This window comes from Gouania willdenowi, chromosome 12, assembly GCF_900634775.1.
Source record: "Gouania willdenowi chromosome 12, fGouWil2.1, whole genome shotgun sequence".
In the NCBI taxonomy this organism is placed as follows: domain Eukaryota; kingdom Metazoa; phylum Chordata; class Actinopteri; order Blenniiformes; family Gobiesocidae; genus Gouania; species Gouania willdenowi.
Window position 1 is genome coordinate 31,981,020 of NC_041055.1, and position 17,511 is coordinate 31,998,530.

General features: G+C 37.5%; 1 protein-coding gene across 2 annotated transcripts in view; it reads right to left on the bottom strand.

The window, feature by feature from the left end:
• slc12a2 (solute carrier family 12 member 2) overlaps nucleotides 1-14,357 on the bottom strand; it is a 57,482-nt gene extending 43,125 nt beyond the window's left edge. For both annotated transcript variants that reach the window (XM_028462388.1, XM_028462387.1), the window contains exon 1: nucleotides 13,566-14,357. In XM_028462388.1, the coding sequence (XP_028318189.1) occupies nucleotides 13,566-14,120 (555 nt within the window). In that variant the 5' untranslated portion in view covers nucleotides 14,121-14,357. The remainder of the gene's footprint in view (nucleotides 1-13,565) is intronic.
• Nucleotides 14,358-17,511: the final 3,154 nt, after the last annotated feature.

Here is a 17,511-nt window from a genome sequence, read left to right on the forward strand (position 1 = left end):
GTATTGAGATTTGAATTGTGTATAATCATTTTGATATGAGTTTTGGTCCATATCGCCCAGCCCTAACAGTCGGACAAGTGTCCTGCTAACAAAGAGCCAGCTAGGTTTGAATAGAACCATAGATTTATTAGCCGTGTCATGTCATGGCGTGTTTTAAAAAAGAAACATTTAAAAGTGATAGAAATGTAGCGTCTTGCTAATTATAAGCTAAACTATCAAAGAATCTATAACTGTTGGCCAACTATAGACAAACCTTTATGTTGCAGAAGGAAACGTATCCGGTTTCAAAGGAAAAACCAAAGGTTTAAACTGTAACTTGTCTTATTTTAGCTCCACACCAGCACAAAGACTTAGTCAGTCAAACTGGTGTGAGTGCACACTCCTATTGTTCTAGCGCTGCTTTAATCACTGCAGAAGGTACAAAGAAAGCAGCGCTCGGTGCTATTCCAGGCTGTGTTCATGGAGATGGGAAGACAAAAGGAAGCGTGAGTGTTCCTCTGAGGAAAAGCACTTCCTGTCTGTGACAAAGCCCAGTTCACTGGCTGTTTACTAACGGCATGTGCGTGTGTACATGCGTCAACAGCTGCTGAGCTCATTGGGTTAGGGCCGACGCCGTGACAAAAGGACCCTCTCCTGTCAAAGGCCACGCCAAAAAGCCCGGGGCGGATCCACTTCCTGTTTCACTCGATTGGCTGCAGTGGAGGAGGGGAATGAGCACAGGAAGTCCCGACTAAAAAAAGCAAACAAATATACAAGTGCTCAAGTGTGTGCGCGTGAGAAAAACAGCTGCTAAACACAACATAGTAACAGCTTAGTTACGGTTTTAAAAGGTCAACTTCAGTTTAATTTAATGCTGATGTAAAAACATCTGCATCGTTACAGGAGTTTGAAGAATTGATTCTCAGTTTAATATTTTAAATTCAGGGATTGATGTAATTTTAACAAATTTTAAGGACATCCCACGCACTTAGTCTCAAAAAACTCAAAAATTTTTGCCAATTGTTCTGTAATTATTCAATATTCACACTGTAAATTTTTAGTTTGATTGGATAAATACTTATTGGGGCCTGTGTCCTTATTTTTCTTCCATGTTCATCTTTCAATATGTCAGGAACTCCATCACATAGAAAGGTAAATATGGTATAGTAATAAGCTCCACCTACTCTCTCAGAATATAGAAAAACATCTGCTATACATCTGGTGGACATGTCAACTCCTCTAAATAGGAAAAGAGTTTATTGGATTTTTCGAGAGAAACATTTAAAATTTGTTTATATGATTCAATGGTTTTTATATTTTTTTATGTCACTAGTTAAAAAACTAATAAACAATAAATGATTATCAGACACAAAGCCGAGCTACAATGTCTCATGTAAAGGATTTTCAATATCAACTAGTCGTGAAAAAATCCAAAGTTGGGGTCCAAAAATATAAATAATTAAAAATTATCTTATATCCCAAGAAAGAATAACTTTTATACTATAAATTAAAATAGAGATCAGATATTTTCTTGTATTCCCACATGGAGTTATTGGCCAAATAGTTAAAAAAAAAAAAAAAAAGGTATTTTTTGAGAATCTTTCACCCAAGACACAATTATTTACTAAAAATACCAAAAATCCGACAAACTTTTTCCCAACTTAGAGTAGCTGACATGTCCACCAGATATTTCTATATTCTGAGAGAGTAGGCGGAGCTTATTACTTTACCATATGTACCTTTCTATGTGATGGAGTTCCTGAATTATTGGAAGATGAACATGGAAGAAAAGAAAAAAAGGAATGCGTGAAAATCGACACAAAACCCCCTTCACTAAACTGTCTATATCTCAAAAAGTATTCATCAGATCAAACTAAACATATACAGTGTGACTATTGAATAATCAGGGAACAATTGGTAAAAATTTTTTAAAAATGTCCTAAAAATTAGTTGAAATAACATGGAATGACCCAAATGTTGTTGAAAGAATCAAATGTTTTGTGTTCTAAATGTGACGAAACTATTTAACTGCAACATCCGCTAAATGTGGCAACTCTCTGAAACCTTCTGCTCGTCTTACACATGTTAAAGTGTTAAACAGGGAGAAACCAGAAGAAAGAGAAAACCAACACTATTAAATGTCTGAATGGGATTATTTTAGATCAAAATATTTGCTGAAATGGTTTGAGACGTGAGAAGCTGACCCTGACAGTCAGCTGTCCCGTCCAAGGTGACGTCAGTCAGTCTGACAGGTGAAGTGTCACACACAGCGTGGATTGACAGTGAGAGGCTGTTCAGCTTCAGCCTGTTGGGATCTATTCTGGATAAATAAAACAGGTCCTCCTGCCTGTTTATGTAACGCCTGCAGCAACACATCAGAAATTCATACGTTCTCCAAAAGCAGCGAGCTTTGCTTTAAATCCAGGGTTGGGCGGCACTTTGAGCCACATTTTTAATGAAAAGTTACAGCGTGCGTGGACCGTTGGAAAAGACTCGAGCTAAAGTTACTGTTATTAAAACGATCCTCCACACGTTTGGCTTAAAGTCTTTAAAATGCACTTATTAATAGATCTATGTTTAACACACGGTATTATGCTCCATATTCATTCAAGTGCCTTTTAAAAATGTGACTACTGTACAGTTTTAGAGCCTTAGTTCCTCCATCTTGAAATCACGTGATTGATGATGTCACACAGTCCCACTGCCTGTAAACATCCCATTGGCTACATTTACAGGAGAGCTTTAATTCAGAATAATAGTTACATTCTCTTTAAAAGGATTAAAAATCACCTTGTAAACACCTAAATCTAAAATGACCATTACAAATAAAACTTAAATCCAAAGTAAGTGGCTGGGTTTATTATGATTTTAATTCCAAATTGAATAATTCCTCCATCTTGTTAACGTTTAAAGGCACACGGTGGACTTTGACCTAAAGACTTGTATGATTTATTTTAAATGATTCCTCAGGTCAATATACAGCGATTGACAGTATCAATGCTCCGAGCGCAGCTTTCCTCTGGAAATACCGACTATGTAAGTTTGGAGGAGACAAACCGTCTTTCACCAGGTCATGTGACCAGGAAAATGTTTAACTTTGCGGCAGTCACGTGACCACAGGCTCAGCTATATATCGTTCCCACATGACGTTACAGCATACGGGCATTTCCCGACCCGGCACCATTGCTGTGGGCACGGATCACAGAATCGACCAATAAAAACAGAATCCACTGTTAAATGCTAAACGTGACATAATGTGAATGTAATGGCGTCATCGTGAGGCGAAGGTCGTTTGGGGAAATGTTTCCAGGTCCTGAGCTGAAAAACATGTGGAAGCGTCCACACTAACCACCCGTCTGAAATGCCAAAAAACTACGCAACTCATCAGTCACTCAAAAATACAGAACCCACAAAGTTCCGCCGTAACTTTTCTGTCTGTGAAGCTCCGCCCATTTCTTGTGGAGTGCTGCAAACAGGGAGGGAGTTAGGACAACTTAGATCTACCTTTTAATTGTAGCTTACACATGGCTTTAAAGTACACTTTCATTTTGGCATTTGCTTAATTGTGGTTTTCTTTTTTATTATTATTTATTATTTGGGGGGGAGATGAAGTGGAATTTTAAAAAAATGTAATGTTTTTAAAGGTCCTACTTGCATCATTTGGACTAAAACTAGATGAAACAAATGTAGCCATTATTCCACTGATCGACCAGGTTTCACACTCCCCACACACAGTGTGAGTCAGAAAACTAACCAACAGGTTTCATAGTAAACATAATCAAAGTTCATCTGCTGGTCAACGTAATAAGAACAAAATACCAGAGCCACGACTCCATGAAAAACAAGTCCAGTAACTTATGCCAAAACAAATGGAGCTACTGTAAATAAAATAAAAATTGATACTGTGACTGACTGACCTGTTGCTTTTAGAGCCTCTGATTTACCCTGTTTACGTTTACAGTTTTATCACTTTTCCATAATTAGATCTCATTACAGGCTATTAAAAACCTGAAATCATGTTAAACATGCCTAATAGGGTGGATTAAGTCAACTACTGTTTATTTTTATCTTTCAATGCTTCATCTGTTCAGAAAAGTTGTGTTAAAACAGGTGTGTGTGATATCTGTTAGCCCCTCCCCCTGTCCTATCATTACAACCCCACATAGATCCATATTTCAATACAGCATGTTTGTGCTCGTCTGGTCCAGACTTATCAATAATACTCAACAACACATTATGATGGCTGCAACGCTAACGTAGCATGTCCTCCTATATGCCAGTGGTTCTCATCTGTGATGATAACCACCTTTATTTATTCATCTTAATAATATCCACTGTTATCCAGGAAGTTTACTACTATTGTTTGGGCCGTAGTATATAATCATCTTAAAGATGGAATCCTTGTTTTAATCACAAATAAAATGGGTTAAAAGAGACATTTTAAAAAATTTATTAAATTTAATTGAATTAAATACAATTTTTAAAAAGGTAATGATTAAAAAAAAAAAAAAAAAAAAGAGAAATCGCTTAAAAGCTACAAATTAAAGCGGCCAAAATGGGACAGAAAAGTGGTAAAAAAGGGGTAATGTAATTTAAAAAGTTAGAACAATAAGTTTAAACTGGCAAATAATGGACATGACAAATGGTGAATGTGGTTCAATTGGCAAAAATAATCATGAAATATGGTGAAAAGAGGTTAAAAGTGACAATAACGGGTCAACATATGTGATATTAGGTGTAAAAGTGGTGGAAAGGGTTTATAAGTGCTGAACATGTGGAAAAAATGTGCAGAAAAGTCATTGAAATGTGACGGAGAAATGTCAGAAATGGGAGTAATGTAGAAAAAATACATAAAAATTACCAAAAATATGGCAAGAAAAAGTGATGAAAATAGGTTAAAATATGAAACGTTTGGTGAAGTTGCAGAAAAAGTGTAAAAATGCTAAAATGGCAGATTGTACAGAAAATATTCTTAGGTTCTATAAGGCAACTGGTGTCCTGGCCCCAAGGTTGAGAACCCCTGCTAAATGCTAATGTCCCTGACCCGTTTAATGAAAATGCTCGACCAACCAACAGCTCTTTTTTCAACCCTCTCTAACAAGACCCTGAAGGCATCATCGAGCGCTCTGTAAAATATCCATGAGTCCATGTCAATGGCTACAGTGGAATATCCAATCAGAACGTCGATGTGGCGTTGCACATGAAAATATTACACACACACACACGCGCGCACACACACACACACACCAAGGTCAGTACGACCTTCACCTCAGCACAACAAACTGGATCTTAAAGTAAAGTCATGACCATCAGACACGTGACGTAGCGTCTTAGCATCAGCGGCTAATGAAAGCACGCCGTCTGTCAACTGTTCATATCTGCTTTAATGCAGCGGTGCTGACACCACAGCACCCCTCCTTCTACTGATGTCTGACATTTAGAGCAAATCTATATCACGTGTACATGTGCACATAACCCCTGCAGCCTTTATTCTCCAGCATCAGCTTTAATTCACCACTTTAGCGCTGCGGGACAACATTGGTTCTCAAACCTTTACTGGCTCTAGTCCCCCCTTTGTCTGACAACAATGTTTGCTTAGAAAACTAAACGATAGATCATAATTATGGAATGAACGAGTGATAAGACATGTTTAATAATAAAAAAAATAAGTGGTAAAAAACTGTATTTAGAGCAGTGGTTTGCAACCTCTTTTGGATCGTGACCCATTTTGATAAAGGATTTCTCCCCAAAGACATTTTTTTTCTAGAAATTCTAGAATCTAGCTCAGATATTTTATAGATATTTTTACTGCATTTTTGTTGAACTAGAGTTTTATTTCACAAAGTGAAAGTATAAAAATAGTTGTTTAAGATTTTGTGCTGTAAACATTTTTTTTTTCAATCCCTTAGTTTTTCAGAAATTTCAGGCGACCCCACATAGGGTCCCGATCCCGGGGTTGAAAAACACTGATTTAGTGGCTCTTGAATGGATACATTTCTATAGTTTTTTTCATTTCCGATCGTTCCACACCTGGCGTGGGACCAAGACTGACACTTTATTTGTTCATTGTCCTCTTTCTCTCAAGTAGTGCCATCTCGTACCACATGTTGCTTATTTTTACCCTTTTTCTGCAACTACACCAAACTCACCATATTTTAACCTATTTTCATCACTTTTTCTTGCCATATTTTTGCTCCTTTTAATGTATTTTTGGTACATTAATCCCATTTCTGACACTTCTACGTCACATTTCATGAACTTTTCTGCACATTTTTTCAACTTTCCAGAAATGTTCAGCACTTATAAACCATTTCCTCCACTTTTCCACCTAATGTCACATATTTTGACCCGTGATTGTCACTTTAACCTCTTTTCACCATATTTCATGCTTATTTTTGCCAATTTAACCACAGTCACCATTAGTCATGCCCATTATTTGCCAGTTTAATCTAATTGTGTCTACTTTCTAAATTACATTAGCACATTTCAGCCACTTTTAAGCCAATATTGACACTTTGAACCATTTTTTACCATTTTTTTTCTCCTTTTAATGCATATTTGCTACATTACTACCATTTCTAATTCTGACACTTCTCCATCAAATGTCAACGCCTTTTCTACATTTTTTTCCACTTTCTAGGCATTAACACCGGAAACAATGAAAGGTATTTTTTTTTGTTTCTGTGGTCCTTTAGTGTATTTTGTTGTAATTTAATATGCTTCTCCTGGGAGACCTTTGTATATTTGTTACAGTTTTGTTATCTTGTAAATGTCTGTGTATTTGGAGTTGTCTCCTGTGTCTTTGGAGTCATTTTGTGAAATTTTGTTGTGTTTTAGTGAATTTATCTGTAATTTTCCAAAATTTTGGGATTTTTTTTTTGTATTTTGTGTATATTTGTAGACTTTTGTAGTTCCAGGTTTGTTTCATACCATATTTTTGCTCCTTTTATTGCACATTTTCTAAATTACTCCCATTTCTGACACTATTCCGTCAAATTTCAGTGCCTTTTCTACACATTTTCTCCACTTTTAAGACTGTTTAGGAACTTATAAACCTTTTCCACCACTTTTCCATCTAATGCCACATATGTTGACCCATTATTGTCACTTTTAACCTCTTTTCATCATATTTCATGCTTATTTATTATGGAAAGGAAACCTTAACTTAGTATTCAAAAATAACTTGCTCCAATTATTACGCGGGAGTAAAAAAAAAACAAACTTTAAAGCAATTAGCAGATGCCTCTGAAGAAGACTGGGAGTTGACAATCAAAACATTTCAGGAGATAAATATAAATTTCCGTCAGAATGAATGAAACCTTCAAATAATAAGTTAATCTGTGATTGTTGATCCATGCTGAGTAAATTAGAAACACTGATACCTGAATCTAAATGTGTTTATTTATGATCACCTGGTCCACTGGTGAGATCATGTGTCTTTTACAGTCTTGTGAATAATTTATTGGGTGATATTAAAGCTGCTTCCTGTCCATTATTAAGCCTTTAAAGCTTATGGAGCTTCCAGTAGAATGATTGGACTGAGGACAAGAAGCGTTTCTTTAATGTGAAGCTTAGCATACAGCCGCTACATCGTGAGCTTTAATCATGTTGCTAAGTTGGGTTTTTCCAGCGATAAGTATTTCATAACATACTTGAGACTAAATGAACACACACAAACACACACTTAGTGCTGCTACAACAACAAACAGTGTTTTAGTGCTTCTTTATCATCAGCTTCAAACACAAACAACTCACTCTCACAAACACGTTGGAATGTCAACAAGAAGTCACATTTCTCAAATCTCTTCCACTCGTTTGCTAAATGTTTCACTGCAGTCTTTTCATTATTTTCTCCTTTCCATTCACACCGTTTCATTTCTCTTCCCTCGGCTCGACCTAATTAAAAGTCATTACCGTTATCAGTTGTGATTAATTCTATATATCCAGGCTTCAGACGTGTGGAATACATCAGTCTGATCTGTTTGCTACACGTTCAGCTTCTAGTTTCACAAAGAAAAACATGGTGTAAATGTCACAAAACATACCTATTACCTAAGAGCGTTGAGTTTGTCGTTATAAATCAGGGTTCTCTCCAGTGCAGTTGAGCATAAGGAGCCCCTACGCTGTGATTTACATCCCCTACGCCTTCACCATTTAGCTTTAAAGTAAGGTTGGAACAAAGAATAATAAAAAATAAACATTTTACAAGTTCTGAAATTTCAGTTAGCGATGGGATTATGGCCGTGTTGTAAATGTCATTCTAACATACTACTCATTCTAAGTGTGGCATTAAAGTTAGTATGTAGTGCGTTCACATTAGATAGTATAAAAATATTGAGTAGGTGAGAAGTACTAGATCTATACTATATGGTAGGGCTGCACGATTAATCAATATTTAATCGTGATCACGATTTTGTTTGCCACCATTAAATTAACCTGATCGTCTGCAATATTGGGGCTCTGCACTCATTAATAGTGTATTTACAGATAGCCTTTGGTATATTTTAAATTATTGAAGTTTTTTATTATATTTTATTATAATTCCCTTTTAAAGCTTAACTTTGCACTGTAAACTATATTGTTTGTTTAAAAGTAGTGCAATAACAACACAGATTTTTCCTTAATATGATAAATAACTGATTATAAACATCATCAAAATAATTGTGATTATAATTGTGGCCATAATCGTGCAGCCCTACTACATGGGGACATTTTTTAAGTATGCACACTAGTCATACTCAATCGTCCCATGATGCATTGGGAGTGGAATGTAAAATGGTCCTGGGACTGGGTTCAAGCTAAAAATCAAACATCTCCTTTTCAAAATAAAAGCCTATTTTCTTCTATTCAATTAATTTTTCAATGTAAATAAGGCTCTAATTTTGAAGTTAACAGGAAGTTTAGTCAGTAGCACAATGGAGGGTCTCTGAAAATGTGTGAATGAAATGTGTCTTTGTGAGTTTTATGGATTAAATAAACACATGTTGATATTTTACTTTCTCACTTCAAATGTCTTCAGAACTTTCAAAGTAAAGGTGGAGAATCAACAGAGATATTTAGCCTCAGTGTCAACAAGGTTTTTAACACTGGAAATTCAAAAGGCATCTTGGGAATCTTTGAAGTATACTTCAGTGGGAACGCTCGTCATCCTTACTAGAGATGCACCGAATATTCGATGGCCGAATATATTTGGCTGAATATTGAAAAAAAGATAAAAAATAAAAAACACATTCGACCTTCGATTTAGTGAGTTAAAAGCAAGGCCGAATAGTAGCATATGACGCAATCAAACAACGTGAAGTGATTTTGAGTCGGAAAAGTGTGTGCGCGTTGCTGCAGAAGCAGAGAAGCAACTCCTCCTTTCCGCACACAAACACAGCCAGACTCTCTCCTTACCGCTCTCCGTCGTCCGTCATCGCTTAAAAGTTGGAAACCGTCCAATTCCACAACCGAGTCCGTTGTTAGCGCTGTGAGCCACGAATCCGTAAACATCCCCATCGTTTCCTCCTTACACTACACCGGGTCTCGCTGCACATGCAGATGTAGCATTAGCATGGAGTGCTAACAGCTGATGTGTGTAAACAATGGGTCCGTGGCTCCAAGCAGTGACTCCCAACAGGATAGGCAGCAGAAAAAATAGTGCAGTTTGTATTTACATATATGGTAATAAAGTATAATATATATTCTAAGAATACTTATGGTATAAACTCATTGAGCTTGTAGTGGATAATATACGTCAGTGTGACATTTACAACACAGTCATTGTCCTAAAACGTGTCCATTTCTGTTTCTCGGTGACCTCTGTGATTTCAGGCCCTACATGCATTAGTAGTTCTAATTAGGGATGTAACGATTCACTCAACTCCCGATACGATTCGATTCACGATACTGGGTTCACGATACGATTCTCTCACGATTTATTTTACAAAATGGGACTGTAGGCCAATTTTTTTTTTGGGAAAAAAAAACTAGAAAATACTGTACTATTTTTATTTTATTTTTCATTGTCAAAAGAATTCCTTGATAAACAATTCAAAACAATGCAATTTAACTAAAAATAAATCTTGAATGAAATAAATAAAGGAATAATACAAATGAAAATGAAGCCTATCAATTTAAATTCTGGTTCTATAATAAACAATGCAAAACTGCATGATAGTTCTTTTTCTTTTAAAAGTGCAACTGAAAATGTATTTTGTGCCTTAACAATTGGACTTTAAAAAACAAACAAACCGTGATTACACTGATTTACGTCATATTTGTTTGGACCAGCAGAGGGCACTGGTAACACAGTGGTCAATTGGCATGCAGATATCTTGCAGTGAAGAAGAGAAGCTATGCTAACAGACAGAGCTAATAGAAAAACGTGACTTTTACAGATATTCAAGTAATATTACAGATTTTCTTTCGGTGCTTAAGGGGTAATGAATCATTTATTAACATATTTAAGAGTGGAAGGCAGCCAGAAAGAAAGTATTAGCAGACTCCGCCCGCCGCCTACACTTGTGGATACCAGCCCTCTGCTGGTTAAAAAAAGGACTGCGATTCAATTTTCAGAAAATCAATATCAACCGTGATACCTATGAATTGATTTTTAACTGCCTTACGATTAATCGCTACATCCCTAGTTGTAATTGCAGAATGATGCTTGGTTTCTCTCACTGTTCCAGGTTTTAGTCACAAACAGAAACAACATCAACAACCAGGCGCTGCCAACACTGCCTCACTTTGAAGCTCAGACCAAAACCTTGAGGAAAGACGCCCAGAAAACATCAATCATTCACCTTCACTATAAAAACTCCAAGTACTTCCACCCAGAATGATCCTAGTCGTAAGTTTCACACAATCACAGACACTGATGTATTAGTGTGTCGTAAACATCTCTGTCCTAACACCCTGTTATCTAATTAAACGCCATGATTTAGTGCAGCTTCAAATAGCTCAGACTATAAAACCTGGATTCAGAGGAACAACTCAGCTATGGAAGAGTTACACAAATAAACAGAAAACTGTGTTTATCGTGTGTGTAAAGCACGAGCGTGAAAGATGCAGTGGTTTTAAAGCCTGGTTCGTGTGTTTGGTTTTGGTCTCTTTGTTTTTCTGTGTGTGAGTTGAGAAGTGCTAACTGAAACTAAACTAATGAATAGGGCTGGGAATGGATGATATCTCACGATTTTAAATATATCGTATAAATATCTTAAATATTAGCAGTGTGTATGTGACTGTGTGATGTGATGATTTTTAATGTAGGAGTTTTAAATAACTTGTTATTCAGAGTTCATGCACAGATAGAATGCCATGTTGACCTGATTTGGCCCTTTAAATAGCAAACAATGATCTTGTTTATGTTACTGTTTATTTCATTTTTAATATTTCTATTTAATTTGAAACTGGAAAAGCTCATTCCATCCTTTGGTCTCAGAAAATTCTGAAATTTCTACCAATTGTTCCGTGATTATTCTATAGTCACACTGTATATTTTTAGTTTGATCTGATGAATGCTTTTTGAGATATTAATAATTTAGTGAGGGGGTTATGTGTCATTGTTCTTCCATTTCCCGCTTTCAATATGTCAGGAACTCCATCACATAGAAAGGTAAATATGGTATAGTAATATAGCTCCACCTACTCTCAGAATATAGAAAAAGATCTGCTATACATCCTATCTGGTGATGTAGTTTCTGAGAAATTAGAAACTGAAAATAGAAAAAAAAAAAATGATGCACCCCCCTCACTAAATTGTCCATATCTTAAAAAGTATTAATCAGATCAAACTAAATATTTACAGTGTGAATATTGGATAGTCATGGAACAATTTGTAAAAAAAAAAAAAAAAAAATTTGAATATTTGAAACCAAAGTACATGGAATGTCCTGAAAATGTGTTGAAATGACATGGAACGAGTTAAATAAAAAAAAATAAAAGCATGATTATTTATTTTCCAACTGCATCTGTTTCTATTCACATATTGTATGGTGAAGCCAGTCTCTACTAAAGAACTGTTTGCTCCTCTTCCTGAATAATCTGATGAAGCCAAAACTGTTAAATCAAATCCCAACAAGGACTTCCTGCTAATGTCACATCATGTGTACGTTCTGCCCGGGTGTGTTTAGACTACACTAATGTCCAATATAAAAACTCTCACAGAACAATAAGCAGAACATCTGCATTAAAAACCACCCATCAAATAAAAACACTGATCTACAACAACTCCAAAGCCATCACAACAGCTTCATATTTCCTGTCCTTTCATCAGACTGCTTTCAACTTTTCAAACACACCTATCATGTTGTATATGCATTAGCACGTGCAGATCATTTCATTGTGTTATTATTTGGTCCTGTCTTCTAATCAGCTGTACCCTCTCTCCATAAATTCATAATGCCATTTTATTTTGTGTATCAGTGAACTCTCCTGAACTCCTTCCTGTGTCTCGTACGTCAGTTTCCTATGGTTTAATAATCCACAAACTCAAATAATAAGAGTGCATTCAAAAGAAATACCAATGGAGTATTCATGTTTAAAATACAGCAAACTAACGAATTATTGTCTCCTAAAGTCACAAGTGTGATTACATTTGCCTCTACAGCAAAAATTAATCCTGTTTGAATAAATTACAGTATTTTATTGAGCAATATTATTGTTAGTTTGTGGTATTTTTGAAGATGATTGATAAATGCTAAAGAGCAGCGATTCTCCACAGGTGGGTCGGGTCCCAAAAGTGGGTCACGGACCTGTACTGGGTGGGTACAATAACTAAATACATAATGTCTCATGTTAGACTTGTCTTTAATTTTGAAATAAACTTCTCAGGCATGCTGTAACATGCATGTTGAACAGGAAAATATATAGATTTATGTTGTTGTTTTTTTAATATTATGTGTATTTTCAACACTAACTTTGGTTGGTTGAATTAAAAAAAATAGATATAGAACGGTGGTTTTTTTGGCCCAAGTCCCCTCTTATGTCTGATTACAACATTTTGCTCAGGATTCTGTGAAAAAACAACTATAGATCATAATTATGGAATTTTGTGTGTTGGTATTATTTAAATTATTCTCTCAGTGTGTGTTTTGGTGTCATTTTGTATGTATCTGTTATTTTTGTGTATTTTATAGTGATCTTGTCTTGTTCTCTCATTTAGTGTATTTGTTTTTAATGTATTAATGTGTGTGTTTTTGGTGTCATTTTGTGTATTTTGTTGTTTGTCTGACTTTTGTATTATTCAGTATTATAGATCATCCTATTTAGTGTGTTTTTGTTGTCGTTTTGTGAGTTTCTAGTAATATTTAGTGTGATTGGAATTTAAAACTAAAAACAAACATTATAAAACCCCATATTTTTATTTGTTAATTTTGCCAAGTACCCCCTGTACCCCTAGGGGTACACGTAACCATTTGAGAAACACTGAACTAAAGGACGAAAAACCAAATTCCTCCATCAGTTCAGATGTTGGTGAATCTAAACATCAATAACCTGCAGAGAGGAGGAGGGCGTGTGTGTCCCGTGTCCTCACCTGGCTCCCCTTCACCAACTCCCAGCCCAGGGACCCCTCTCCTGGCTCCGGGGGGGCCACTGTGACTCACCTTGTCCAGCTCGTCGTGCAGCTCCGACAGGGTGGGTCTGATGAGTTTCTCCCCCAGGGGGGCGGCCGTCTGCCGGTAGAAGTCGATGTTGGGCACCGCATCGATGGTGTTGTGTCCGAACGTCCTCAGGTAGTAGGTGTTGGTGTGGGTGTCGTAGTGGTAGTGGTGCTGGCCCCCGGTGGACGAGTGCAGGCTGGTCTCACTCATCACCGTGTCCCCGTTCTGCAGACCCTCCCCTGGGGCTCCCCCCTCCGGAGAGGCCGCGCTGCCCGCTTCGCTCGGGTCCGCAAAGTTCACCACCCGAAAGCGGCCCTTGGCTTCCTCTCCCCCGGCCCCCGGGTCAGTGGCGGGGCCCTCCTGGGCTGTAGCCGACCCATCGGAGCTGGGGGAGCGGTCCTCCGCAGCGGCCCCAGCCTCGGACACCAGGTCCACCTGGAAGCGGCTCTGACTGGGGGTCGGACCGGTGAGCCTCGGCCCGGCGTCGACCCCGAGCAGACCCCCGTCCCCCGCGGGGTTCTCTGTCAGAAAGGAAGGCGCGGAGGGTGTCGCTGACATGTCGTAGGAAAAACCCGGTGTGCGCGAGAATGGCGTGACAGACTTTGTCAGCGCGTGGGGCAGAGATGAGCACGCGCTGAGCCGGTAGCTGCTTGTTCTTCTTCTTCGTTAGCCTCACTGACGGTGGCCTCAGGCCGGCCCACGGACCACAAGCTGGGGCTGATGCTCGACCTTGTAGCGGCTCCTCCCGGACTGAGGCTGGCTCCGGCTCCGCTTCTCTCAGGCTGTTATACACGGTCCGGGGTGGCATCACTGCAGGGAGGGGGGGCGCGGGACCACAGCTATCGCGAGATGTTCGTAATAGCCTAGCTTATAAACAAGACATAACCAAATGTCGCGAGAAGACATCCCCTAACTCCCTGGCAAGCAAGATGACGTATCCCTTCAGGGGGCGGGGCCAACTCTGATGATGCTCAAGTTACCAAAAAGTATGTAACGTTAGGAAAGGGTTAAAGTTAGCTAACCACATCTTTACCACACCGCTGTGCGTCACTCACCCACTTTTTTATTTTGTAACGTCACTTTTTATTGAATTTCAGTAACAAACAATAAATGAAAACATATTACAGAAAGAAATATAGAAGTATATATATATTATATATATATATATATATATAGTTTTTTTAATTAATTTAAAAATACAAATGTACTTACACTATACAAATATACAGAAAGGGGACAAGCAAATAAGAATCATACAGAAATGAAAAGGATAAATCACTATTCTGCTTCAAAAATATTGTGCGGCAACACTTTACTTGAATTTTAATCCATACGGCTGACATTAGGCTGTCATTATCAGATCATTAGCATGAAAAGTGTGTCATAATGGCCGTCATTAAGTGTGGTTTGCTAAATGATGACACCTTTGGAGCTATGTTGGCATTTTTTGGGTTAGGTAGGTATAGGGTTAAAGTTAGGGTAACAAGGGGTTTGGGGTTAGGGTAACGAACAACACTTAATGACAGCCTTTATGACACCTAAGTTATTTATGCTAATATCAGGTGTCATGTCATAATAATAACAGTGCAATGTCAGCCTTTATGTATAAAACTTAAAATAAAGTGTGACCAATATTGTATTGTTATATATTGTCACAGTTTGGATGTTTTTCTTGCATGAATAAGGGACAAATTCTTGGTATATTCTTTAAATTCCCAAAGAAAACTCACAAATTGAGGAGAAGACTTGAATTCACACTTGTGTTTGTAGAATTCATCATATAGAATGGAAAGGTTCACAATGAATTAAAATAAATGTGTAAGGGATTCTTGTTCGTCTATGTCTAAAAATTTGGATAAAGACAACTTGATGTTTGTGAATTCATTTTTCTGTATTTTCCATGAGAACCAATGGCTGTATTGGAGCGTAGAAGATACATAGACTTATGGAGGGATCAGATATCCTCAGAGAGAGCCGAGGATGGAACCACAGAAACTAAAGGAAACTGATGGGATAAGGAAACATTTGGTTAGCTCAAATATCAGCAGGGTGGAAATAAAAAGTGCTGCTCAAGGACTTCCTACATCCGCTCCAGACTGAGAGATAACCTTCTACAGCCTTTCTGAGTCCTGCTCCACGATGAAAGGATCATTTCTCCTGCTGTAGATTACATGTGAACACTGTCTAAATGTCTGCTGAAGGCTCGTTAAAGAAAAGACAACATGGACAATCTGCTTTGAGGTCAAATAAAACTCTATGATCACAGGGGGTGACAGTTCAAACTCTGTGGTTTGGTAGTAAACAATGAAGCAGAGAGGAAGAGGGACCTTTACTCTCCCTTAAACAGTGCGCTGACACGCTCTGGTGGATGAAGTTAGTGAGTAATCACGGACTGTTGTTGTCGTTTTGACTGAAAAAGCTGCTGAATTATGTAAAAAAGCTGTTAAATGATCTAAAAAGTTACTAAATGATCTAAAAAGCTACTAAATGATCTAAAAATTGATGAAATGAGGAAAAAAAGCTGTTAAATGATGTAAAAATCAGGCTGAATGTTTCACTCCAATAGAAAACAATGGGATGTTTACAGGCAGTGGGGCCGTGTGACATCATCAATCACGTGATTTCAAGATGGAGGAACACAGGCTCTAAAACTGTAAAATAGAGACATTTTTAAAAGGAAATTAAATGAATATGGTTCATAATAATGTGTTTTATTAGTCATAGATCTACTCATAAGGACATTTAGAAGATTTTAGGCCAAACTTGTAAAAACAGTGGACGATCCCTTTAATAATTTGTGTTGTTTTGATTTGAAAAATGGTACTAATTTAAATTTTTTTTTTTAAAAAATGTATATAATTTGATTAAATAAGATAAATGTATTTCAGTTAATCATAAATAACCTTGGTCCTCTGTGAACACATGAATCTTCTCATGCTCTATGTTGCTGTGTTATCTTCTCTCAGTTTACGGTAAGACGATACTAGTGATGGACGTTCTACCCCCACCCCCTCACACCCCCCTGGGTTATTTCGGATGTGGACCAATGCAGTGTCATCCATACCAGTGGAGGAAAGGGAATGACTGGTATGGCTCTGAGGGCAGACTGCCCACAATGTTCATCAAATGAACACAGGAGACATGAAACGTGTTCTAGCTTCAGCGTCAGATGTTAGTGGATTTATCTCCACATTATGGGATGTGATGATGTTTATCACATGACCCCCACCAGCCCCCTGTAACATAGCAGGGGAACGCATGTAATCCACACCTATACATTAAAGATGACCATAGAAAAACGTTGACATCCAAATGCCTGCATCATGTTTGTATAATCGTATATTAATATATACATACAGTATGTGTATATTGCTTTGCTTAATTATGTAAGTTTTTTGTTTTCTTTGTTTTTCATTTTCTTAAGAATTTGATATTTTGATGAACACTACTGTAATATTTCTTGAGCCTCTGTAAGAAAGTAGTTTCCACGAATGTCCACTATATAGGGACGATTGTTTAAGTATGCACAGTGGACACACTAGTCATAGGCTGTCTGAATATTCCCTCCTATCTCCTTTCCTATCCACCTTTCCTTAACCCTGTGACAACAACCACACCGTTAAGGAAAAGTGTTAGGAGACTTTCTAAAAGAGTTAGAGCCTAACTCCTTCCCTTAAGCTATTCTCCTAACAGCTTTCCCTAACCGTGAGGGAAAGGCCATCACGTTGTTTTGACAATCAGAAACACTTTCACGGCGGTGACGGTTAGTGACTACAAATTTCTGTAAAAGGACTAAAAGCACATTTATAACACTTTCCGCTGATATAATCTCAAATATCACAAGGTTTGAATGCAAGTCAAAGGAAAAGAGGAACAAGTTGAAAATACTTCTTGTCTTCCATTAGGTTTTAATGTTTTTGTCAACAGGGCTTTTGTTTTGAAGTTAACA